This window comes from Solanum lycopersicum, chromosome 11 (genome assembly GCF_036512215.1).
Source record: "Solanum lycopersicum chromosome 11, SLM_r2.1".
Lineage (NCBI taxonomy): Eukaryota > Viridiplantae > Streptophyta > Magnoliopsida > Solanales > Solanaceae > Solanum > Solanum lycopersicum.
The window spans coordinates 15,767,018-15,792,692 of NC_090810.1; the positions used below are offsets into that span (position 1 = coordinate 15,767,018).

The 25,675-nt window shown below is 34.2% G+C and overlaps 3 protein-coding genes across 3 annotated transcripts in view; 1 reads left to right on the forward strand and 2 right to left on the reverse strand.

The window, feature by feature from the left end:
* Positions 1-6,997: 6,997 nt before the first annotated feature.
* On the reverse strand, positions 6,998-7,876 carry LOC101265503 (uncharacterized). Its single transcript, XM_069290856.1, has 3 exons — positions 7,636-7,876; positions 7,319-7,458; positions 6,998-7,240 (listed from the first exon to the last, which is right to left on the reverse strand). Exons 1-3 carry the CDS (start codon positions 7,874-7,876, stop codon positions 6,998-7,000), a joined length of 624 nt encoding a protein of 207 aa, XP_069146957.1.
* A 2,988-nt stretch (positions 7,877-10,864) lies between these two features.
* Positions 10,865-12,297, reverse strand: LOC138339270 (uncharacterized). The gene is made up of 2 exons (XM_069290857.1): positions 11,968-12,297; positions 10,865-11,389 (listed from the first exon to the last, which is right to left on the reverse strand). The coding sequence occupies exons 1-2, from the start codon at positions 12,295-12,297 to the stop codon at positions 10,865-10,867; spliced, it is 855 nt and encodes a 284-aa protein (XP_069146958.1).
* A 12,518-nt stretch (positions 12,298-24,815) lies between these two features.
* LOC104644588 (uncharacterized) overlaps positions 24,816-25,675 on the forward strand; it is a 992-nt gene continuing 132 nt past the window's right edge. The window contains exons 1-2 of the mRNA XM_010314666.2: positions 24,816-24,926; positions 25,025-25,675. The exon at positions 25,025-25,675 is cut by the window's right edge and continues 132 nt beyond it. Of these exons, the coding sequence (XP_010312968.2) occupies positions 24,816-24,926; positions 25,025-25,675 (762 nt within the window). The remainder of the gene's footprint in view (positions 24,927-25,024) is intronic.

Here is a 25,675-nt window from a genome sequence, read left to right on the forward strand (position 1 = left end):
TTATTCCCCTCGTGTCGGTACGTGACACTCCGCTCCATATACTATTCTGGTGCCGGAACGTGGCACTCCGATCCTCATATACTATCCTGGTATCGGAACGTGGCACCCGATCCATATACTATCCTGGTGTCGGAACGTGACACTCCGATCCTCAATCTATCCTGGTACCGGAACGTGGTACCTGATCCATATACTATCCTGGTGTCGGAACGTGACACTCCGATCCTCATTCTATCCTGGTACCGGAACGTGGCACCCGATCCATATACTATCCTGGTGTCGGAACGTGACACTCCGATCCTCATTCTATCCTGGTATCGGAACGTGGCACCCGATCCATATACTATCTTGGTGTCGGAACGTGACACTCCAATCCTCATTCTATCCTGGTACCGGAACGTGGCACCCGATCCCCTAATCTCACCACTTTCGTTCATCAAGCCTTCTTTTATACCAAAGCATCATCATTAACAAAGTAGATTAGGGTTTTTATCAAGATTTGGGATTCAATAGCTTCATCATGCTTATTTATTCACAAATTCATAATCATATTCATGCAAGCATACAATTAAGCACATAGCAGGGTTTACAATACTATCAATACATATCATTCGCTATTAAAAGTTTACTACGAATAGCATGAAATAACCATAACCTACCTCCACCGAAGAATTTTGATCAAGCAAGCAATTTCCCAAAGCTTTCTTCTTCTTCTCATTCGATCGATCCTCCCTCTCTCTCTCTTGTTCTTTCTATTTTCTTTTTCAAACCCTCTTTCTTTTACCCTAATTAATATATAATTAAGAATGAAAGATGGTAATAATGGTCCACTGATTAACTCAAAGTTACCTCTTTTATCCCCCAAGAAACTGAGTTATTAATGTTAAGCCACGAAATTTATAAATATAGCAGGAATAGTCCAAAACGCCCCTTTAAAACTTAACCAGAAATCCGACTCCGCCTGGGATTACGCAACCTGTGACGGTCCGTCGTGCCTGCGACGGTCCATCACGCAGGTTCGTCATGGACTAAATTTTCTTAAAGAGTCGGTGACGGCCCGTCGTATCTATGACGGTCCGTCCTGCACTTCCGTCACGACGTTCAGAGAATCGTTCCCTGTACCAACTTTTCAAGAGTTGAAGTGTTTTGAAACGAGAGCTCACGACGGTCCGTCACGCCTGTGACAGTCCGTCCTGCCATTCCGTCACGAAGTTTAGAGAGTCGATTTTCAGTACCCAATTTCAAAATTTCTAAGTGTTTTTGGAACGAGACACCCTCGATGATCCGTCGTGGGGTCCGTCGTTTCAGCCAATTTTCCAGAAATAAAATCTGCTGCTCAAAACGACTAAACAGGTCGCTACATGGTGTGTGCACTATGAGTGTGTAGTGGTTGTTTCAAGTTCACTACTGATTATGGCCCGTATTGGTTTTGAGATTTTATCATAGTTATGTGATAAGATTCTACCTAATGGTTGTGTCAAGGTCCTTGAGAATATATTGCATGTGTGTGTACGATTAGCTTTGATGGCTATGAGAATACATTTTGTTGTTAGTTGAGTTTACGTACCACTGTCACACCTCTTTTATTTTAATTTTTACAATTGTTGAGCATATGACGGGTTTTTAATTTAATTTTTTTAATTTTTTCTTAGAGTCGCCACTTGAAATTAAGTTTTTTAGGTGTTCCAAGTCACCAGATAGTTATTAATTTAAAATAAAAAATTTTTTTGCTTGATCTACGAAAAACAGAGATTGGGTAAGGATTTCTATTGATTGGACGGAAGGTATGAGGCACCCCCCGAGTCCCGTGGTTCTAGCACAGTCGCTTTATTAACTTATATTTGGCTAAAATAATTTATTTATTTAATTTGGATAAAAGGGGGAAAATGTATTAATTACTATTTTAAAAAAAACTGATTGGCCTAAGAGCGTAACCGCACACAAGACCCTTCTTTTTAGAAAAGAATACACACCAAGGATCGCAACCGAACACATGATGGTATTTGAAATTTTATTTTTTAAAAAAAAGAAACACAATAATTAATTACTCAATTAAAAAAATAACGATAAGAATGGATCAAAGAAAATGGTGCAACATATAAACCAAGAAATGATTAGTATTTATTTATTTATTATTATTAAAAAAAATTCTAGCATTTATATTTATGGTTTTACCAAAAGAAAAAAATTTACTACTAGACAATGACAGTAAAAAAAAAATTAAAAAAAATTATAATTAAATACTCTTTTAAACTATGATATACTAGTTTTAATTTATTTTTTTAAATATACTGATGAAAATTTAAGAAATAACCAATTTGGTAACAAATTTTTTTTATATATATAAAATGACTACCTTGACTTATTTGATAGAAGATTGCAAAATAGCAAATTTTTTAACTGTTGAATTATTAAGTCAAGTTAGTCAAATTTGTATTTTTACTTTAATAATCAATTCAAATATTTATTTAAGAGAAATTTATTTTTAATTTTATATTTTGAAAAAAAATTAAACCATATTTACATTTTTTTAGAAATAAACAGATTTTTTTTTTTGCAGAAATAACCAGATTTACATTTTTTGCAGAAATAACCAGATTTACATTTTTATTTTGTTGCAAAAATGACAAGATTAAACCCTTTTGCAAAAATGACTAGTTTTACATTTTTTTTATTTTTTTATTTTTTTAAGTTCATTCCTCAAAGAAGAAAGTTACCGAAAACCTAAAAATTTTGCAATTTTTATATTTTATTTACTTACTTTTTTTTATTTAATAAAGCTAAAATTTAAACTAAAAATGATTAATAATATATATATATACATATATATATATATATACATCATAATAAACACAATCATATGAGAAACACTATAGAATAAACTAATAAAAATATACAAACTAAGTAACATAAGGATAAACATAATCACACGAGAATCATAATAAGCTTACCAAAAAATATCAATAATCTTTTTTTAAAAAAAAAACATAAAAAGAACATAAACATTAATTCAAGATTACATTGAAATGTAAAATGAAATACCTAGAGTTGATGACAAGCAAATATAAAAGCAAATTCAATTGAATTTCCAAGACCACCCAATAGGAATATCTTCTTCTTTTTTTATTTTTAAGAAGAAGAATTTTTTTAAGTTTTTTTTTTTTTTTGCAATTTTCTTTCTATATCCTTTTTTTTTCCTCCTTCATCTTTTTCTTCCCTAAGGGGGTTTAAATAGGTGATCAACATTAACATCCCACCTTTCTTGAAAACTTAAGAGTCAATGCATGCATTGGACTCTTTGTTTTCCCAAGGTGCCACCCAAGATGGCCAATGAAATTCTTTTTATTTTTTTAATTTTTTTTGTTTTAAGAAAAATCAGATTAATTGAATAATTCATTTGCCCTTTTAGATGACCCATTTACTTTATTCATTAATTGAATATAGTTATATGGGTCATCAGAAAATAATAGGCACAATGTCATTTAGATAGCTCATTTCTTTTATTCATTGTTTGAATAATAGTTAATGGGCCATCTAAAAAAATCTGAAATAGGCCCAAATGTTGACCCATTTCATCAAGACCCAAACAAATTGACCAACTAAAACAAAATCTAAACATCTAAACAATTCTAAAGATCAAACACAACAAACTAATGCATAGAAAAAAGCAAAAAAAATTAATAAACATAAAAATTGAAATAAAAAATAAATAAATAATAATAATAATAATACTTCAAGCAAATCACCAACATGATAAACTTATAGAATATTACTAACAAAAATTCGACATCAAACGACTTATATGGTCAAACGAAAAAAGATAATGATGAATTTGGATAAAGATTGAGAGGGGGAAAAGATTGCCATAACTTCCGAATAAATGAAGGTCGCCGGAAAACTTTGCCGGAAAATTTTTTGATGGATTTTGAACTTAAAATTTATATCAAATGATAGCCCTCGAAGAGCTCTACACATTTATGTAAAGGGTATGGGATTGGAATGACCGGAACATTATAAATCTAAGGAAAAGGTAAAACTTTATATTTGGTTTTCCTTAGATCTACGGAGTTTGGCTATAGATATGGATGAAAGGTTTGTAGATTTAGGTAGAGGAGGATGAAAGTAAAAGATGGTAAATTTTTTTTAAAAAATTCGGCCAAAAAGGTGGTGGCCACCGAGCGGTGGTGGCGGAAGCGGTGGCCGGCCGGCGGCATGGTAATAAGGGGAAGAAGAAAGGGAAAAAAATCTAAAATAAAAATTAAAAAAATTCTAATTTTTTGGAGTTTTGTATTTTTGTTTGGGTCCAATAATAGCCCTTGGATCAAAATATCATGAATGGTTGAGATTCAATCTTGACCATTTCTATGGACCGGGTCAAGATCAATTGGGCCATCAGAATTGATCTAAATCAGGCTAATTCAAACAAAATTGGGTCATTTGAGCCAATAAAATAATAAAAAAATACCCAAAATTCAAATTAAAAAATAATAAAATTCCTTACTAAAAATATTATAGGAGTAAAATAAACACGTCAAAAATTAGGTGTTCACAGCATGCCCCTCTTTGCTTGGAAACATGAAGAGTTTTCAAGCAAAGAAAGTGAACGAAGTGGCTAATTTTTGACTGTTTCAAACTTCGATGAAGCCATTTTGGAAAATATAACCGAACCCTGCTTCAGAGGTTGCCTACATATCCTTTATTAAAAGGAAATGAGATCAGTGTAGTTCCAGAAACTTTGATAGTCGAAACTATCCGGAAAGGTGGCCAAAAGATTGCTTCATATTGCTTGTCATCGTCTCCTGCCTATAGTTACAAAGAAAAATGTTAGAGAACTATGTCTCTCTACATTATAAATGTTACAAGATCCCTAATTGATGTATCTTCTTAGGATCTTGTCTAGATCTTTCACTTGCTCTGTGCATTATCTTTGAGATCGATCTTCATGTTGTCTTGGAGGCTGGTGGATCATTCTTAAGTGCATGTTTTTACTTGAGTGGGTTGTTGAAACTCAAAAACTCAAGATCACAAAATGAAGAACCCATGAAGAATATGTTTCCTTTAGAAAAGAAGAAAACATATGAGAATCTTGAACTAGGAAGAATAATCCTAGAATGAATATGTTAAGTGAAGCATGTTGCCCTGAGAGTTCCAAATTAGACGCATTGTCCTAAGATTGGATGTATCCCCAAAATGTGAATAGGGTGTGTATAACCTATGAATGTGTGTGCGTATTGCTCCAGACATGAATATGGTGCGTATTGCCCATGAATAAAGGATGTGTGCTTGTTGCACGAAATTGAGATTGGTGCATATTGCATGAAATTCAGACAGGTGCGTATTGCACATGAACAAAGGATGGTGCGTATTGCCCATGAATAAAGGATGTGTGCTTGTTGCACGAAATTCAGATTGATGCGTATTGCACGAAATTCAGATAGGTGCGTATTGCACATGAACAAAGAATGGTGCGTATTGCCCATGAATAAAGGACGTGTGATTGTTGCACATAATTCAGATTGGTGCGTATTGCACGAAATTCAGATAGGTGTGTATTGCACATGAACAAAGAATGGTGCATATTGCCCATGAATAAAGGACGTGTGCTTGTTGCACAGAATTCAGATTGGTGCGTATTGCACGAAATTCAGACAGGTGCGTATTGCACATGAACAAAGAATGGTGCGTATTGCCCATGAATAAAGGACGTGTGCTTGTTGCACGGAATTCAGATTGGTGCGTATTTCACAAAATTCTCGCATTGATAGGAAAAATACGAGTAGAATGAGATGAAACACCAAACATTTGAAGACTTTGGAGATCTTTCTTTTTGTGATGTTTCCTTTTTGACTTGTAACCCTGCATTTTTTCTTTCTGTGTTGAGCAAATGAAAGAGAAAATTGTTAGTTAAAAGTGGTGGTTGGTTTGTGGCCTTGGTTCTCCAACGACTTGACCATACTCACGTTCAATTTCTCCAAATCTACTACAACTATTTGGTTAAGCAACCTAGTTCCCTCTTTGTTAAACAGGGGCCTTGATCTTTTGGTACTACCAAATATCATGGTGCGAGTGATATCCCAAAGAATGATTACCTTCATGAATTTTTAGTGAAGATCTGAGGTGTTTTTAGTCCTTGGCCAATGTCTTGTCAACTCAGATACTCAGTTTTACTTTTGGGAACCCATAGTAAGCTTTACACTCTTTACTTTATTTTCACAAGAGATTATATCAAAACAGAAGAGAAAAAATAAATAAATAAAAATATCAACTTAAGAGTAGGAAAGATTGGATCAAGAAGACTACATAATGAAGGATATTCCTTAAAAAATGAGAAAGAGAACTTATCTAGAGGCATATGTCGACTTTGATTGAACCATGACTTGCACTTGGACTTGCCCCCTGATCCGTTTGAGTTTTTTCTTTTTAGTTCTCAAAATCTGAGTCATCGTCAATTGATCTATGTACCCTTTATGCAGAGGTGTCCAAAAATTATCATCTTTGCAGATTTCATTCATGATGTTCTCTCCCTTTATCATAAGGTGCCCGTAGGATTGTCACATATAAGATTTTATTATTATTTTTTCCGTCTTATGATGCCTGTGAAGGTTTTCACCGATAAGACTCTCTCTCTCTCTCTTTTTTTATTTACTTACTTACTTATGGTACCCCCAAGGATTTTCACTCATAAGTTTTTGTTTTTTTTTATGTTGCCTTTGATGATTAATATCATTTTCAGATTTGACCAAAAAGTCGGTTGCCAGAATAAATAGAATTACAATCTGACATTATTCTATATAAAAAAAAACTAAAACAATGCCCCAATTTTCTGTAAATATACTGGAAGAATGATTTTTTATATGACAGAACCCCTAAAGGGTTTTCTACGTATCCTTTCGGAATCAGGTCAAACGTAGTTCAGAATTTTCATTGAGAGATTCTTTTTTTAAGGAGGTACCTCTATTCTTTCAACCCCAAACTTGTCACAGAACCTTTGAATGCATTAGATGTAGTATCTTTTGGCTGAATCTGCATTAACAATTATGCTCATGGTTTTTCCTTCCACATCAGTAAGGTGCAGAGCTCCTTTGGACAATACTTCCTTGATAAGATATGGACCTTGCCAATTTTGGGCAAACTTTCCCTTGGCTTCTTCTTGGTGGGGGAGAACGCACTTTAAGACCAATTGACCTACTTCAAAGTGTCCTGGGTTCACCTTTTTGTTGTATGCACGAGCCACCCTTTGCTAATAAAGCTGACCAAAAAAGACAGCCGTCAATCGGTTCTCGTTTATTAATGTGAGTTTCTCTAGTCGGGTTTTGACCCATTCAGTATCTTCAATTTCAGCCTCGACAATAATTCGAAGAGATGGAATTTCAACTTCTGCTGGAATCACAGCCTTAATTCCATAAGCCAGCAAATAAAGAGTTGCACCAATCGAGGTACGCACTGTTGTGCGATATCCTAAAAGTGCAAAAGGCAGTTTCTCATGCCATTGTCTAGTGCCTTGAACCATCCTTCTGAGAATGTTTTTGATATTCTTATTTGCTTCCTCCACAGCTCCGTTGGCTTTTGGTCAATATAGCGTAGAATTGTGGTGCATAATTTTGAACTGCTCGCACACCTCCTTCATCAGATTACTATTGAGGTTTGCAGCATTATATGTGATGATAGCTCTTGCGATACCAAATCGACAAATAATGTTTGAATGAAAAAAATCCGCGACCGCCTTCTTAGTGACTGCTTTGAAAGTTATTGCCTCCACCCATTTGGTTAAGTAATCAATTGCAACCAAAATGAATCGATGTCCATTAGAGGTTTTTGGCTCAATTAGTCCGATTACATCCATTCCCCATGCAACAAAGGGCCAAGGATCAGCCATGGGGTGCAACTCTAAATGAGGCGAATGAATGAGATCTCCATGGATTTGACATTGATGACATTTTTTCACAAAGTGAAATCAATGTCTTTCCATGGTAAGCCAATAATATCCCGCCCGGAGTATCTTTTTTGCAAGGACATATCCATTCATGTGTGGTCCACATACCCCAGCGTGCACTTCATTCATAATTTTCTCGGCTTCTTCTTAGCATCCAAACATCTCAATAAATTTAAACATCTCAATAAATTCAAATCCCCGCTCAAAAAGAAACCATTAGCCAGACGTCTTGAGCTTGTCGGATAAGCAAATCAGAATCTCCCAACACAATTAATTCTTGCACACCCAAATCTATTGCCATATTTAGACCCATGATGCAAGCTTCATACTTAGTCGTGTTATTTTTACAATAGAAGCGAAGTCGAGCTGTTGCAGGGTAATCTTGCCCTGTGGGCGATATTAAAATTGCCCCAATCCATGTGCCTTTTGTATTGGTTGCTCCATGAAAGTACAATTGCCAGGCTTGATTTCCATTTGAACCTACTTCCTCAATTGAGTTAATCTCTTCATCTGGAAAATATGTATCCAATGGTTCGTAATCACCATCGATAAGGTTCTCTGCCAAGTGGTCTGCCAAAGCATGAGCTTTTATTGCAGTGCGAGTGACATATATAATGTCAAATTCAGTGAGAAAAATTTGCCATTTCGCGAGTCTGCCAGTTGGCATTGGCTTCTGAAAGATGTACTTTAAAGGATCCATCCTTGATATGAGGTATGTTGTGTAGGACAATAACTAATGCCTTAACTTTTGAGCTACCCAAGTTAGGGCGCAACACGTCCTTTCCAAAAAGGGTGTACTTGACTTCATGTCTAGTGAATTTCTTGCTCAAGTAGTAGATAGCCTGCTCCTTCCTTCCTGTAGCATCATGTTGACCGAGAATACAGCCAAAGGAATTATCTGTTACTAAAAGATATAGAAAGAGAGGCCTGTCAGGTTCAGGCGGTACCAATACAGGAGGGTTGGACAAATACTCCTTGATTTTTTCGAAAGCTCGTTGACAATCTTCTGTCCATTTGACAGTAACATCCTTCTTCAAAAGTTTGAAAATGGGCTCACATGTGGTTGTGAGTTGAGCAATAAACCTGCTGATGTAGTTCAACCTACCAAGTAGACTCATGACTTCGGTTTTATTTTTCGGGGATGGCAAATCTCGAATGGCTTTTATTTTGGAGGGATCCAATTCGATTCCCCTTCTACTGACAATAAAACCCAGAATTTTTCCAAATGGAACTCCGAATGCACATTTTGCTGGATTAAGCTTGAGGTCATATCTTCGCACTCTTGCCAAGAATTTTCTCAGATCTTGCACATGATCAACTTGTGTTTTAGACTTGATGGTTATGTCATCGACGTATACTTCAATTTCTTTATGCATCATATCATGGACTATGGTGGTCATAGCCCTCATGTAAGTCACCCCAGCATTTTTAAGACCAAACAGCATGACCCTGTATCAATAAGTTCCCCATGAAGTGGTGAAAGCAGTTCTCTCAGTTTCCGCTTCATCCATCAAGATTTGATGATACCCCGCATGACAGTCCACAAAAGATTGCATTTCGTGTTTTGCACAATTATCAACTAGGATGTGGATATTTGGCAATGGAAAGTTGTCTTTTGGACTAGCCTTGTTCAAATCCCGATAGTCAACACAAACTCTTGTCTTACCATACTTTTTCGACACAGGAACAGCGTTTGCCAACCAAGTAGTGTAACGAATAACTTGGATCACCTTTGCATTCAATTGTTTCATTATTTCTTCCTTGATTTTTTCACTCACGTCCGTTTTGAATTTCCTTCTTTTCTGTTAGACGGGTGGAAAATCAGGATAAACTGGCAACTTATGAACCACTAAATCAACACTCAAACCTGGCATGTCATCATAAGACCAAGCAAATACATCTTTGTATTCAAACAAAAGTTGTATTATTGCCTCTCTAATTTCCTGATTGATATGTTAACTTATTTTTATTTCCTTAACATCCTCGGTACTTCCCAAATTGATTGTCTCAGTTTCACTAAGATTAGGCTTCAGTTTGTGCTCAAACTGTTCCAGTTCCCTATTAATTTCCCTAAAAGCCTCTTCTTCATCATATTCCATCTCTTGACTTGGTTATTCAAGAATAAAAAACTCTTTGAAATCAGGGAGTGAATTCCGCATGCACGTCATGTTATCAAAGTCGTCATTGACAGAACTGAAAAATAGAGAATAAGAATTAAGAGAGGAAAAAAAACAAAATTTACTATGAAGCTGAAATTTCATTTCAATGACATCAAAAGGGACAGAAGGGTTGACAATAACAAAATAATTTGAACTATTCGGACCACAACCCTGAGAACAATAAAATACAAAAGTGTAGCAAAACAAACTACCACGACTCCTTCCTTATGGGTAAAGGAGTGGCTTCCCAATTGCTTAACTCAACACTTGAGCCTACGAGCTGCATATTGGTATGACTTGTGCCTTCACAAACTTGGACCATATTTACTTCACAAAACAACTGACTAAGATCCTCAATGATTTCTTCAATGTCTTCAAGAGTGAATGAATCTCTCAATTCTGAACCCTGAGGTTTGATAAAAGAATGAGAAATATGGGGAATTGGTTGTGGCAACGACCAATCAATCCTTTTGTGGCTCTTAGCTTTATCTGCATTTCTCTTGCTTTGTTTGTATCCGAGGCCAGAGGTGCCTTTGTTTCCTAAAAGAGCAATGGGATCCACGATTCCTTGCGAATAAACTCCCAAACCTTTATCGGGTTGATAACCATATTTGAGCATCGTCGTTTCTACCATTGAAGCGAAAGAAGAGATACATGATTGGATGATAGATTCTCCTTCTTTAAAGCGATCGACTGATACAACCTCAAAAGACTGGTAAACAACATAATCACATCCTTCCTTTGCCTCAATGTATGGGTCAGATGGATCTCTTTAAATAGGTGAATCATCTTCCCCATGAACAGTGATTTCCTGATTGTTGTATTCAAACTTGACAGCTTGATGTTGAGTTGATGGGACGACTCGAGCCATGTGGATCCATGGCCTTCCTAGTAGAAAATTATAAGATGTTTCCATATCCATTACTTGGAACACAATCTTAAAGACTACTGGCCCAATTGTCATGTTTAACTTGATTTCACCAATGGTATCCCTCCTTGATCCGTCAGAAGCTCGCTCAAATACATTACTGGGGCGAATTCTGTCAGTGTTAACTTTCAAGATTTGCAGCGTAGAAAGAGGACATATGTCTACCCCTGACCCTTCATCAATCATGACTCTCTTTACATAGTAACCTACACATGTCACTGTAAGATGCAAAGCTTTGTTGTGTCCAGCTCCCTCCTTGGGCAACTCATCATTACTGAAAGTGATGGCGTTTGACTCGAAGACGCGCCTGGTCATATTCTCCAAATGATTTACTGTGGTCTCTTTTGGTACATGTGCTTCATTCAAAACCTTATTCAACACACGAAGATGTTATAGTGAGTGCAAAAGTAGAGACAACAGTGAAATCTATGCATGCGTCTTCTTTAATTGTTCCACGACAGAGTAATCTGGAACCTTAAGCTTTTTTAGAAAGTCTACATTTTCTTATTCATTAACTTCTTTGTTTAGTGGTACTTGGATATTTTCAGTCATCTTGCCTTTTCCGCTTCATCAACTTCTTCAACAATCTCCTTTCCTTGATAAACCACTGCGGTTTTGTTATAGTTTCAAGGAATAGCCTTTGAATCAATTACTAGAAGCTGTTGAACATGCTTAACAAAAATAGGCTCTTTCAACTTGGTCATGCCACTTTGATCATGTTGTGTTAATGAAAAGCCTTTCGATACATACAACTTTGGCATAGCTGCTCGAACTTCAATCCCCTTTGAAACCCCCGGGATGCACAAGACTTTGGTGTCAAGATTTACACCTTACGAACTTAGAGATGCCACTGGTTTTAAACTCTTCATTGACTTGTCTTCTTCACTGATCTTCCTAAACAACTTTCCCATTTTGTTGAGGAGTTTATACTCTTGATCATCACAAACCATACCCACTAAGTTGTTTTCAGCTGGAAGTGGGTTATTGGTCACATTGGGAGTGTTTTGATCATCTGTCACAACAACAACTCCATGCTCAATCAGCTTCTCTATCGCTCCCTTCAAGGTCCAACAATTATCAGTGCTGTGTCCTGGGGCTCCTGAATGGTATTCACATCTTTCATTGGCTTGTAAACCTGGAGCATTTGGATTCAGACGATGTGGTGGGATACACTGAATCGCTCCTATCTTTCTTAACTTTTGAAACAAGTTGGAGTACGACTCCCCCAATGGAGTGAATTTCTTTTCCTGTGCTTGATCTTGCGCATAATTCCGCATAAGAGGAGAGTTGTAAGGGACCTGATAGGGTGGTCGTTCTGGGAGAAAGTTTCCTTGAGATGGGGCTCAAAAATGTGGGTGATTGGGAGGATGCACATATGACTGAGCATTTAAGACCGTGTACGGAGATGGAGATACTGGATATTGAGGGGCATAAGGGTAGTAATGTTGAGGATAGCTAAGTTGTCCCTGAACTGATGTTTAAGGACAATTAGACTTTCTCTGAGCTCCCCTTGACCCTGATGCCAGTGAAATAACTTCCTCTTTCCTTTTACGATTTCCAAAACTTGTTGAACCACCTTGAATGGCCTGTGTGGTAGCTTTGATTGCTTCTTGGCTCACGATCCTTCCTGTTTTGAGACCACTTTCGACCATTTCCCCAATTTTGATTGTTGTGTGAAACGGTCTTCCCATTGCGGCTGTGAGGTGGTGGAAGTAGTCAGGATCTTGAGCCTCTATAAAGATATCAACCAATTCTTGCTCATTTAATGGGGGCTTGACTCGGGCTGCTTGTTCCCTCCATTTGATAGCATATTCTCTGAAGCTTTCACTTGATTTTTTTCTTGTATTGGAGAGTGTATTACGTTCTGGCATAATGTCGACATTGTACTGAAATTGTCTACCAAAATCTTGACCCATACCATCCTATATGTGCCAGTGGGAAATCTCTTGGTCTATAAACCATTCTGAGGCAACACCAGTCAGGCACTCACAAAAATAAGCCATGAGCAATTCTTCTTTACCCCCTGCACCCCTAAGTTGATTACAGTATCTCTTAAGGTGGGCTATGGGATCACCGTGTTCATCATACTTATCAAACTTAGGGGTTTTGAACCCAGGTGACAGGTGGATATTTGGAAACATACACAAGTCTTTGAATGCGACACTTTTATGCCCTCCTAACACTTCCATGCTCTTCATGTGTTGCTCGATGCTTTTTCATTTTTTTCAACATTTCTTCTTGCTCTGATCCTGGAGTGGGCCTCTCAACATCAATGGGGGAACCGAACTGAACAGAGTTAGGGCCCCCAAATGCTATCCCAAGAGTATAGTACTGCTCCGGATGAGTGGTGAACTATCCGTCTTGAGCTGCTCTTTGCATCACAGTCGGTTGTGGGAATGTATATACCGGTGCAGTTGTTGTGACAGTTGGAGTATTCCTAAATGGCACGTCTTGAGGACGTGTTGTTGATGGCCCGGCCCCACAATTGTCAAATGGACCATACCCTGGAGGGAAGAAAGGTTATGATATTGGGAACTGATAAGATGAAGATCGGATACTAGTGATCTCAAGAAAAACAGGAATAGACGTTGGTGGTTCTTGTCTATTGGCTCAGGCTTGCCACAATTGTGCCATAATATGTCATAGCGTCCGATTTTCTTCAACAGTGACTGACTCTCTTGTTGTTGAATCAATTGGAGTGTCCGCTGGATTCACCATAGTTTCAGTATTGGTTGTCATTGACGCTCTTACCTAAGACCTGGTAAAGTACGGGTGCTCTGCCAATTTACCACAAACCTAATTACCGAAAGCTTACTAGAGTTGATGTGAAATGAACAAACTTGTTAGGGGTTAGAAAATTTCATAAATCAATCACACACTTATTAATCACATAGTAACATGGGTTCAGAAGGCCATTGTTTCATCCCATCTTTGCTTTGCTTATTGTCCCTTTTTTTTGGAAAAAAGAAAAAGTTTTGAAAAATAAATTCTGATCGGACCCTTTGGAGGTTGCCTACGTATCATGTTACTGCATGAATTAGATCATTACGTAGTTCAAAAATTTAGACAACTCAAAAAGATTAATTTGGAATTCATTCACCAAAACTTCAAGAATACAACAAAATCAAAAGGTTTAAACACAACCTGGATCGACATAATATCCTTAAACCCCAAATTTTAAACTGAAAACCAAGTCTTTCAACAAACAAAATGAAACGAACAACAAAAAAAATTAAAACTTCTCTTCAATCTTCATCACTTTCTTGAGGCTCTCTTTTTCCTTCCAAGGTCTCATACAAATTCAGCAGCACCTTCGGCAGATGGGGAACAATGGTTCGTGCTTGCTCAGCCACTTCCGGATCATTCATACGGCGCTGATTTTTAATAACATAGGAGGTTTGCTCTGCCAGTTGATGAACTTGAAGTCTAGCCCTTCCCATGTTTTGATGACAGTCATTTAACAAAGACTGATGATCACCCAGATTATTCCTTAAGAGGGGCCTCTCGCCCTTCTGCTGCTTTAAGTTGATGGCAAAGTGTTGCTCTCTCGATGATCAATTGTCTTTGCTCCTCTTCGATATCAGCATAGAGACTGATTTTTCTCTTACATTCTTCTAACTAGTGCATCCAACATGATCTTTCTTTCTCAAATTTTTCCTTATGGCGCTTAAGTTCTCCCTTTTGATAGTGCACGACCTTTTCGGATGCCACTAAGTCCCTCTTCAATCGAGAGATCTCAAAACTCTGCTCCTTTTTTATCTTTCCTGCCAAGTGGATTCTACTATGCAATTCTTCCTCCAATCGGGCCAATCTTCCCTCTGCATGCTTCAATTCTGCTTCCATATCTTACAACTCTAACTTGTGATTTTTTCCTCTTTGCACCTGTACTTCTTGCCGTGCAATGGTTGCTTTGTCCATCTCCAACTCTTTTTTCAAATGTCTTATAATATGTTGATCTCTTCTTTTTCTGCTGGATCCTACGGGAGTGTCACCAAACATCATTGGATCACGAAACCACGATAGGTACCCAGGAACCACCTTTCCTTTATCTTTCTCCACAACCATTTCACTTAGCTCAGTAATAATACTCCCGTACTAAATCTTCATAATCTCTTCACTACTAAAAGCAAAACCTGGTGGAGTGTCATATGCAAACCTACTCATATCATCATTGTGTGGGATTTCTTGAACTCTGGCTAGTTGACGCATAACCCGAAGTGGGGCATATGTTTGAACACCTCTAAGACCAATCAACACAAGAAACGAGATACCACTAGACATGCAAATGATATCCTTAGCTGGGAACCAGTAATAATTCCACACTATTTCATCAGATGTAATCACTGAAAATTTTTCTTCACACGCTATTATTCCTTTTGGAAAATCAATTTTGGCTTCCCTTTCCTTATGAGAGGAAACATAGTTGCACCAATCTGGAGTAAACCTAGGCGCACGATCATGGTGATAAAGGTGTTCCAAAAACCATATTTGGAGTAAAATATTACATCCTTCAAAGTACATTTCTGCACTTAAATATTTATTTAATGCATGAAACATATCTGCCAGGATCATAGGAATAATAGTTGGATTTTCCATTGTGGTCAACGCCTTCACAACACCAGCCAGACGAATGTCAATATGCTTGTCCCTTTTGGGGAAAATAATGAGCCCCAAAAATGCGACCATAAAAGCAAAACATCCATTTGCTTTCCAAGATTCTTCACCCCCTTGATTACTCAACCGTTTTCGATAGTTCTTGAAACCATCCATTTGACCGTATCTCTGGCATAGAAAGTCTAAAGAGACCCACCCATTTTTCAAACTCTCTTTCACTATTTGATTAATTTTGAGCAGTTCAAGAAATTTTTTGGCATTAACATGTTTTGGAATTATGGGTCTTTTATTGTGTAGATCAGCACCTGAAAAGTAGACCCCTTCCCCATGAAGCCAGCAATTTCTTTCAAAGTTGGTGTCATGTCACAGTCAGAAAAAGAAAATACATTATTTTTGGGATCCCAAAAAGGAATCAATACCTTGACCACATCCCTTCTAGGGTCAATTTCCATACGATGCACTCAATGCCCCAAGTGTTCCTTTACTCTTTTTTTTTTCATGACTTCCCATGTTTGTCCACCATTGCCATAAATCTTTTGGTATAGTATATACGATCATGAACTCTAGAATTCCTTCGCTTCTATGCCTTTTTGAACCTTGTCCTTTTGTTGATGGTGCCATTTGTACCTTTAAATAGAATCCAATAAAGGTTTTTATGACAAACTCTAACAGAGTGAAAAAAGAAAAGTAAAAAAAAGTTTTTTTTTAAAGAAAATAAAATAAAACACCAACTTTTTACGAACACGAACCCTTGAAAGGATGCCTACGTATATCTTTTTAGTGAGAATCAGGTGTGCGTAGTTCATAAAAGAAAAACTTCTCTTGGAAAGACTACCCCTTTTATTTGACCTTTTTTTAAAAAAAAAAACTAAATTCGCAAAGCTATTTTGAAGATGGTCAACAATTTCAAAGCCTTCTGAACCAACTATTTTTACATAGCATATAAAATGAACATTTTGGTCTAGCATGGATACATATCTTAAATTTCGAATCGTCAAATGTACATGATGAAAAAACAGCATTCTAGAGACATTTTATCTAGGTTTAACATTTATGAAGGTGTCTAAACTGGCTTACTCAAGAAGACAACTTGAGTCGGGGAGGGTCAGCGTACCGGTAGTAGAGCTATTCCGTCTTAACTGGTGGTCCAACCCCGCCTAACATGTGTAACAACCTAGAATTAGGAGCGTAACCGCACACTGACTCATCCTAGACGGAAGTCCTGTGGAGCGTAACCGCACACTGACTCATCCTAGACAGAAGTCCTGTGGAACGTAACCGCACAAACAGTGTATAACAAAATTATAGAGACTCAGAGGGTGTGCAAGAGAAATAATTTATATACAATATCAAAATAATAAATTGCTGAAATAACACAATTAGCATCCAAACATAAAATTTATCCAAATAAACAAAATAGCCAAAAAAAAAAGTTAATGTACAAAGCTCGAATTCTAAAAGAAGTGTTCCCCAGCAGAGTCGCCAAATCTGTCACACCTCTTTTATTTTTATTTTTACAATTGTTGAGGATATGACGGGTTTTTTATTTTTTATTTTTTTTAGAGTCGCCACTTGAAATTGAGTTTTTATGTGTTCCACGTCACCAGATAGTTCTTAATTTAAAATAAAAACTTTTTTATTGTTTTGGTCTACGAAAACAGAGATTGGATAAGCAATTCTATTGACCGGAGGGAAGGTATAAGACACCCCCGAGTCCCATGGTTCTAGCACGGTCTCTTTATTAACTTATATTTGGCTAAAATAATTTATTTATTTAATTTTCATAAAAGGGGGGAAAATGTATTAATTACTATTTAAAAAAAACTGATTGGCCTAAGAGCGTAACCGCACACAAGACCCTTCATTTTAGAAAAGAATACACACAAAGGATCGCAACCAAACACATGATGGTATTTGAAGTTTTATTTTTTTTAAAAAAAACACAATAATTAATTATTCAATTAAAAAAATAACGATAAGAATGGATAAAAGAAAATGGTGCAACATATAAACCAAGAAATGATTAGTATTTATTTATTTATTATTCTTAAAAAAATGCTAGCATTTATATTTATGGTTTACCAAAAGAAAAAAAAATTACTACTAGACAATAACAACAAAAGAAGAAATTTTTTTTTACAAAATTACAAATAAACACTCTTTTAAACTAATGATATACTAGTTATAATTTTCTTTTATATATACTGATGAAAATTTAAGAAATAACCAATTTGGTAACAAATTTTTTTTATATATATAAAATGACTACCTTGACTTATTTGATAGATATTGCAAAATAGCAAACTTTTTAATTGTTGAATTATTAAGTCAAGTTAGTCAAATTTGTATTTTTACTTTAATAATCAATTCAAATATTTTCAAAAAAAAATTAAACCATATTTACATTTTTTTATAGAAATAACCAGATTTTTTTTTTTTGCAGAAATAACCAGATTTACATTTTTCTTTTGTTGCAAAAATGACCAGATTAAACCCTTTTGCAAAAATGACTAGTTTTGCATTATTATTTTTTTAAGTTCATTCCTCAAAGGAGAAAGTTACCGAAAACCTAAAAAAATTGCACTTGTTATATTTTATTTACTTACTTTTTTTTTATTTACTAAAACTACAATTTAAATTAAAAATGATTAATAATATATATATATATATATATATATATATATATATATATATATATATATATATATATATATATATATATATATATATATACACACATCATAATAAACACAATCATATGAGAAACACTATAGAATAAACTAATAAAAATATACAAACTAAGTAACACGAGGATAAACATAATCACACGAGAATCATAATAAGCTTAGAAAGAATATCAACAATTTTTTTTAAAAAAAAAAACATAAAAAGAACATAAATATTAATTCAAGATTACATTGAAATGTAAAAAGAAATGCCTAGAGTTGATGACAAGCAAATATAGAAGCAAAATCAGTTGAATTTCTAAGACCACCCAATAGGAATATCTTCTTCTTTTTTTCTTTTTAAGAAGAAGAAATTTTTTAAGTTTCTTTTTTTTTGCAATTTTCTTTCTATATTCTCTTTTTTTTTCCTCCTTCATCTTTTTCTTCCCCAAGGGGGTTCAAATAGGTGATCAACATTACCATCCCACCTTTCTTGAAAACTTAAGAGTCAATGCGTGCATTGGACTCTTTGTTTTCCCAAGGTGCCACCTAAGATGGTCAATGATATTCTTTTTTTATTTTTTATTTTTTTTATTTTAAGAAAAATCAGATTAATTGAATAATTCATTTGCCCTTTTAGATGACCCATTTATTTTATTCATTAATTGAATATAGTTATATGGGTCATCAGAAAATAATAGGCTCAATGTCATTTAGATGGTCCATTCCCTTCTTTTAGGAAAAATTGGTAAACTAGTCAAAATAAATAACATATTTAGTAAAAATATCCATACTTTATAAATATTAGCAATAATGTCAAAAATGTCATTATTTTAAAAAAATTATGTGTCCCAATTTTCTTCCTATTTTATCTCTCTTTTTCAATTAATTCTATATATCCTTTTTTTTAAAAAAATCATTCTCTCTCATATTTATCTTTTCAAATTGTTAATTCTCTCTCTCATTTAATTTTTTTTCTCTCTCATGGTTATCTTTTCTGATTTTCCTCCAACATTCAAGTTGCAAATATTTTTTTGCCATATATTTTGGTTGTTTTTTTAATCCAAAATTGAATCAACAAGAATCCCTTTGATTAAGGTATCTCTAATCTTTATCTATATTCAGATTTCTTTTCTAATTTTATTTTTTTTAAATCTTAAAAAAATGTTGTTTGTATTTTTCAATTTCCGTTATGATTTACTCTTCAATGGCTGAATCCAAGAGGCTTACTAGCGGTATTCATCTTAATCAACCAATTTCTGGTGATTTTTCATCCTTTAATTTATTTATTACTTAAAAAGTAGTGTATAATGTATGATCCGCTGCTAAAATGAGGGAAGAAAGAGGGTAAGAACATTTACAAGCCTCATTGGTGTGCAAAACCTTCCTCAAATTCAGAACGCAAATGTAGAATCTTTGTCTACTCGTGAGGATCTTGAAAAAGACGACGAAGATCGGATAGTTGTCGAACAATTTTCTATTAGTTTGTTTTGTATTTATAGTTCTTTTTTAGAATTTGGTATGCTTTCTTAATTTGTATTCAAATCACTATGTATACTATCAATATTTGTATTTATTAAAAATTTCATGTTGCATGGTTTATGAATCTTGTATTTGTCCCTAATTTGTATTCATCCAAATGTATGTCAACTAGTTATGTATTTTATTTATAAGAAGAACAACTTTCTATTAGTTTATTTGTATTCAAATACAAATACAAATAATAGACATATTGGAATGAATACGACTTAGAAAAGGGAACAAGATTTTGAAAAGAAAAATAAATACACAGTGAAAAATATATACGAATACAAATGTATTTCTTAAATAGCTACATTTTATTTGACATACATATTGGAATGAATACAAACTAATAAAGGTATGTCAACTGAATTTGACATTTTTTTCTAATTTGTATTTATTCTAAAGGTATGTCAACTAGTTATGTATTTTATTTAAGAATGAGTACACCAAATATTCAATTATTTATTTTCAATTTTAGATTTCATTCACTTTTTCATCATACTAATTTTTTGTATTTTATATATTATTATACTAAATTCTAAATACAAACTAGAATAAATAGAAATACAAATAAAATACATATTGAAATGAATACATACAGGATTTTTGAAGAAAAAAATAACTATATAGGGAAAAAATATATGAAAATACAAATATATTTCTTAAATGACTATATAGATAAATTCGGCATACCTATTGGAATGAATACAAACTAATAAAAAACTATAATAAATATAAACAGAATATTGTGGAATGAATATAATTTTAAAAAGGTAAAAATTCTGGAGAAAAAAAAATTAAATTTTATTTGAAAATGTAACTGATGAGAAAATTAAGGATGCTTCCTTTTTTTTTTAAATATCACCCCCCTTAATTTTCTCCTTTTTGTTATTAAATAATTATATTCTTTAAATAAAAATAAATAATAAAAACATAAATAAGATACATAACAAACTGAAATGACATTTTTACTAAATATTGAAATTGTTGCTAATGAGTCCTCTTAAATGCTAAAATATTGACATTTTGAAAAATTTCCCTTTCTTTTATTCATTGTTTGAATAATAGTTAATGGGTCATCTGAAAAAAATCTAAAATAGGCCCAAATGTTTACCCATTTCATCAAGACCCAAACAAATTGATCCACTAAAAAAAATATAAACATTTAAACAATTCTAAAGATCAAACACAGCAAAATAGTGCAGAAAAAAAGTAAAAAAAATAATTAATAAACATAAAAATCGAAATAAAAATAAATAAATAATAATAATAATACTTCAAGCAAATCACCAACATGATAAACTTAAAGAACATTAATAACACAAATTCGACATCAAACGACTTATATTGTCAAACGAAAAAAGATAATGATGAATTTGGATAAAGATTGAGAGGGAGAAAAGATTGACATAACTTCTGGGTAAATGAAGGCCGCCGGAATTTTTTTGATGAATTTTGAACTTAAAATTTATATCAAATGATAGCCCTCGAAGAGCTCTACACATTTATGTAAAGGGTTTGCGATGAATGACCGGAACTTTATAAATCTAAGGAAAAAGTAAAACTTTATATTTGGTTTTCCTTAGATCTACGGAGTTTGGCTATAGATATGGATGAAAGGTTTGCAGATTTAGGTAGAGGAGGATGAAAGGAAAAGATGGTAAATTTTTTTTAAAAATCCGGCCAAAAAGGTGGTGGCCACCGTGCGGTGGTGGCGGTAGCGATGGTGGCGATAGCGATGGCCGGTCGGCGTCATGGTAGCAAGGGGAAGAAGAAAGGGAAAAAATCGAAAATAAAAACAAAAAAATGCTAATTTTTTGGAGTTTTGTATTTTTGTTTGGGTCCAATAATAGCCCTTGGATCAAAATATCATTAATGGTTGAGATTCAATCTTGACCATTTCTATGGACCGGGTCAAGATCAATTAGACCATCAAAATTGATCTAAATCAGGCCAATTTAAACAAAATTGGGTCATTTGAGCCAATAAAATAATAAAAACAAATACCTAAAATTCAAATAAAAAAATAATAAAATTCCTTACTAAAAATATTATAGGAGTAAAATAAACAAGTCAAAAATTAGGTGTTCACAACCACAATAGCTATCAATTGAGTAGTGATATAACCCTATTTGAGACATAGTATGAGAGGAGTTGTAGATCTCCAATTAGTTGGATTGATACTTTTGATATGAGACATTGGGTACTAATATTTTGAAGGAATTGTTGAGACATGAGGTACCCTTTCTTACCCTCACCTTCTTTTGATCGTTCGAGGACGAACGATGGGTAAATTGGTATATATTGTAATGACCCTTTTAATCGTTGTAAGTACTAGGGCATTTTATTGCATGAAAGACTCTTTCGATATATTTAAAGTAAAAATTTTGTACTATTTGTAACTATAATTATTAAATTAATGGGATAGTTTTAATAATTTATTTTATTGACGGTTAAAGAAAATAACATTAGAATTAGTAGTGGGTGACTTTTGCAATTTTCTTAAATTAGTCTTGTAATAATTAGGGTTTACTAATTTTGAGTGGTGAATTAAAAGAAAACATGGTTTGCTGGTTTGACACAAGCAGTAATGGAGAAAATCGATTCAGGTAGCCTAAATTTACGTTTTCCATTTGATTTACATGTAATTATCTGTTGGTGGCTATAAAATCTAAGCTTGGTGAATAGATAATTAGCAAATTAGTGGTGGGTTGAATAATACATTTAAATTGGAAAATATGTTTTTGTACGACATGGCTTATTACTTGGATATGTTAAATTATTATTTATTAGTTGAATTGATGATGATAAAATAATTAAGGGCTAATGATTAGAGAGATGGATAAATTAAGGGAAATTGGAATAAGGTTTCTTCCGTCTCTCTTCTTCAAGGATCATATGATTTCGATGACAAAATGGATTTGAGGGAATATAATATTGTTGTGGGAGAATAAGTTAGTTGGGAGAATTTGTCTTAATAGTGATATGTAAGAATTATGTGATAACTTTTTGTTTATTGTTTGTGGGATAAGCTAAGTGCAAGCAGCAAGATACAACCTATTTTCTTTACCTTTATGATTAAATAAGAAATTAATGTTTGCAAATAAGAATGAAAAAATTGTGTTTTTGGTTTTAGAGCTTAGGAAAAAAATTATGGCTAGTAGTAGTATCAATTAATGTCCCTCTTGAATTACATTAGTGTAAGATGGATTTAAAGTACAATAATCATGTAAGGAACATGGTGATGTAGGAAAGTTATAGCTTGTAAGTGTAGGAAATTGTTAGTATATGTTTATTTGATATGTATAGAGGTTACACGGGTTTCTCCATTATCTAGTATAGGTTTGATTGATTTTGTTATTAAGGAATTGGGTTAAAAACTTGTAGGCAGTCACGTGCATTGAGTCTTGGCATCAATGTATGACCTCATAGTTGATAATTAATGATTGAAAGTGAAACTATGTTATTACCATTACATATTTATATTATATAGATTGAATAGAGTTGCAAGAAAACAAAGATCATGGAGACTGTACAAAATTTCAACATCTTGATAGGATTTAAGTTTAGTATATTGAGACGGGTAATTAAATATTAGGTGTATCGAATTATTGGAATTACATTTAAGTTATTTTAAATGGATGAATAAGATTTAACGGCTCGACATATAGTGGCATGAGTGTTTATATACTCGTTAATTTACAAATTATATATATTTGATAGATAGAAGTGTTCGGATGTATTGAAGAAATGAAAGGCATTTAAGACGTAGTTTGTTTGACTTCGTTTCTTTGGTGGAGGTTGGTTATGGTTTATGCTATTTGATAGTAAACTCTTAATAGTGATTTGTATGCATTGAATGATGTTGTGAAGTTCTCGATGTACTTGACTGTGTGATTGTGTGACTTGGTGTTGTGATTTGTGATTGGTCTGAAATTCTGAGACCGTTGAACTCTCTTTATCGAAGTGATGCCTTGAATAAAGAAAAAGGCTTGATGAAATAACATAACAATGAATTGAAAGTGGTGATAATAAAGGATAAATTAACGATATTCTTGGATTGGAGTGTCACGTTTTGACACTGTATTCTTGGATCGGGATGTCACATTTCAACACGGTATTCTTGGATCAGAGTGTCATGTTTTGACACAGTATTCTTGGATCGGAGTGTCACGTTCTAACACAATATAATTGGATTGGAGTGTCACATTTCGATACGGTATAATTAGATCAAAGTGTCACATTCCGACACTATATAATTAGATCAGAGTGTCACATTCCCACACAGTAACATTAAAGGAAAAGGATATTGAATTAATTTAATGTACTCAATCTCAATGAACCCATTTTCCAACAAATGTGGTGTGGAGGCATGAGTCCTCGTGTGTGCTTGATATTGTGATTGATAATGTACTTGCTTCAGTTGTTACTTGTTCATGTTGTTTGTTTCTTCTCACCTATTCAGTACTATAGTTGATTTTATACTATTATTATTTGTATATTAGTTACTATTTTGGATTGCCGGATGATACTTACTCAGTACATGTTGCCTCGTACTGAGCCCTACTTGTATTTTTCTTTGTTTTCCTTATATGGAGTACAACAAGTGTATCGACAAATTTGAATAGCCCTCAGCTCTATCCAGTCTCGGTATATCAGGTTAAAGGGTGAGCTATTCATTCGAGCTTGGGTTGGATTCTCTCAGTCATTACCTGATGTCCTTAGTGTTCGGACACAAATTACTTTATTGTATTTATTTTGGTGTCTTTGATACTCTTAAACTTAGTAATTGGAGACTAGATGTCCTTGTTGTGATGACTTTCAGGTTTGGGAAAAGATATTTAGTATGTTTTTGAGTTTCCACATTATGCTTTTAGTTTGTAAGTTGGGGTTAAAATCATTGGTTCACCCACCTAGGGGGTTAAGTGTGGGTGTTACTCACGACTCGTTTTGGGTCGTGACAAGCAGTTGGCAGGAATGGAAACAATCAGATGTTTTTTATAGCTTGGACAGTTGTGGACAAGGAGACTAAACACAGCTGGAGCTTTTTTATCAATTACTTGAAAGATGACTTGCAGTTGGGTACTAGAGAGGGTCTTATTGTAATGTCAGATTTGCAGAAGATAATTAATTGTCTATTACTTTGATGATTGTAGATTTATAAGATGTTTTTTCTTTCTTGAATTGTATTTTATTGTAGGGTCTTCAAGGAGTTGTTGCTGAACTGCTACCAAATGCTGAAGTTAGAATGTGTGCTAGACACATCTGGTCTAACTGGAGTAAAATATGGAAGGGAGAGGAAAAGGGAAAACAATTTTGGAGATGTTCCAAGGCAACTTTTGAAGTGAAGTATAATGAGGAACTTTACAAAATGAGCAAACTTGGTAATGAAAACATTAATGAAGATTTATTACATTATCCAAGAGTGTCATGGGTTAGAGCATTCTTTCAAGAGCACTCCAAATGTGATGCAGTTGAAAATAACATGTCTGAAACCTTTAACTATTGGATATTATCTTGTAGACACAAATCTATAATAGCCATGTTGGAGGAAATTAGGGGAAAATTAATGACTAGAACTATGGATATGGTTAAGTTTGCTGACACCTGGATATGTGATATTGCACATATGGCTAGACTTATGTTGGAGGAGAATAAGGAAAAGTCTACGGCATGCAAGGTGCTTTGGAATGCTGATGTTGGATTTGAGATTGGAGAAGCGCAGTATAGGCATATAGTCAACTTGAATAATAGAGTTTGTAGCTGTAGAACTTGGCACTTTAGAGGCATTCCATGTCAACATGCTATTTCTGCTTTGTACCATATAGGACAGGAACCTGAATCACTTGTG

What these genes read in the sequence shown, in the direction of transcription:
- LOC138339270 (XM_069290857.1), bottom strand. Translation starts at nt 12,297, where the DNA reads ATGCGGAATTATGCGCAAGATCAAGCACAGGAAAAGAAATTCACTCCA. An exon ending in AAAACAACTTAGTGGGTATG is followed by an intron (nt 11,390 to 11,967) that starts GTTTGTGATGAT and finishes GTGTTGAATAAG; the next exon opens with GTTTTGAATGAAGCACATGT.
- LOC101265503 (XM_069290856.1), bottom strand. Translation starts at nt 7,876, where the DNA reads ATGGCTGATCCTTGGCCCTTTGTTGCATGGGGAATGGATGTAATCGGA. An exon ending in TAATGCTGCAAACCTCAATA is followed by an intron (nt 7,459 to 7,635) that starts GTAATCTGATGA and finishes TTGCACTTTTAG; the next exon opens with GATATCGCACAACAGTGCGT. An exon ending in AAATTGAAGATACTGAATGG is followed by an intron (nt 7,241 to 7,318) that starts GTCAAAACCCGA and finishes CAGCTTTATTAG; the next exon opens with CAAAGGGTGGCTCGTGCATA.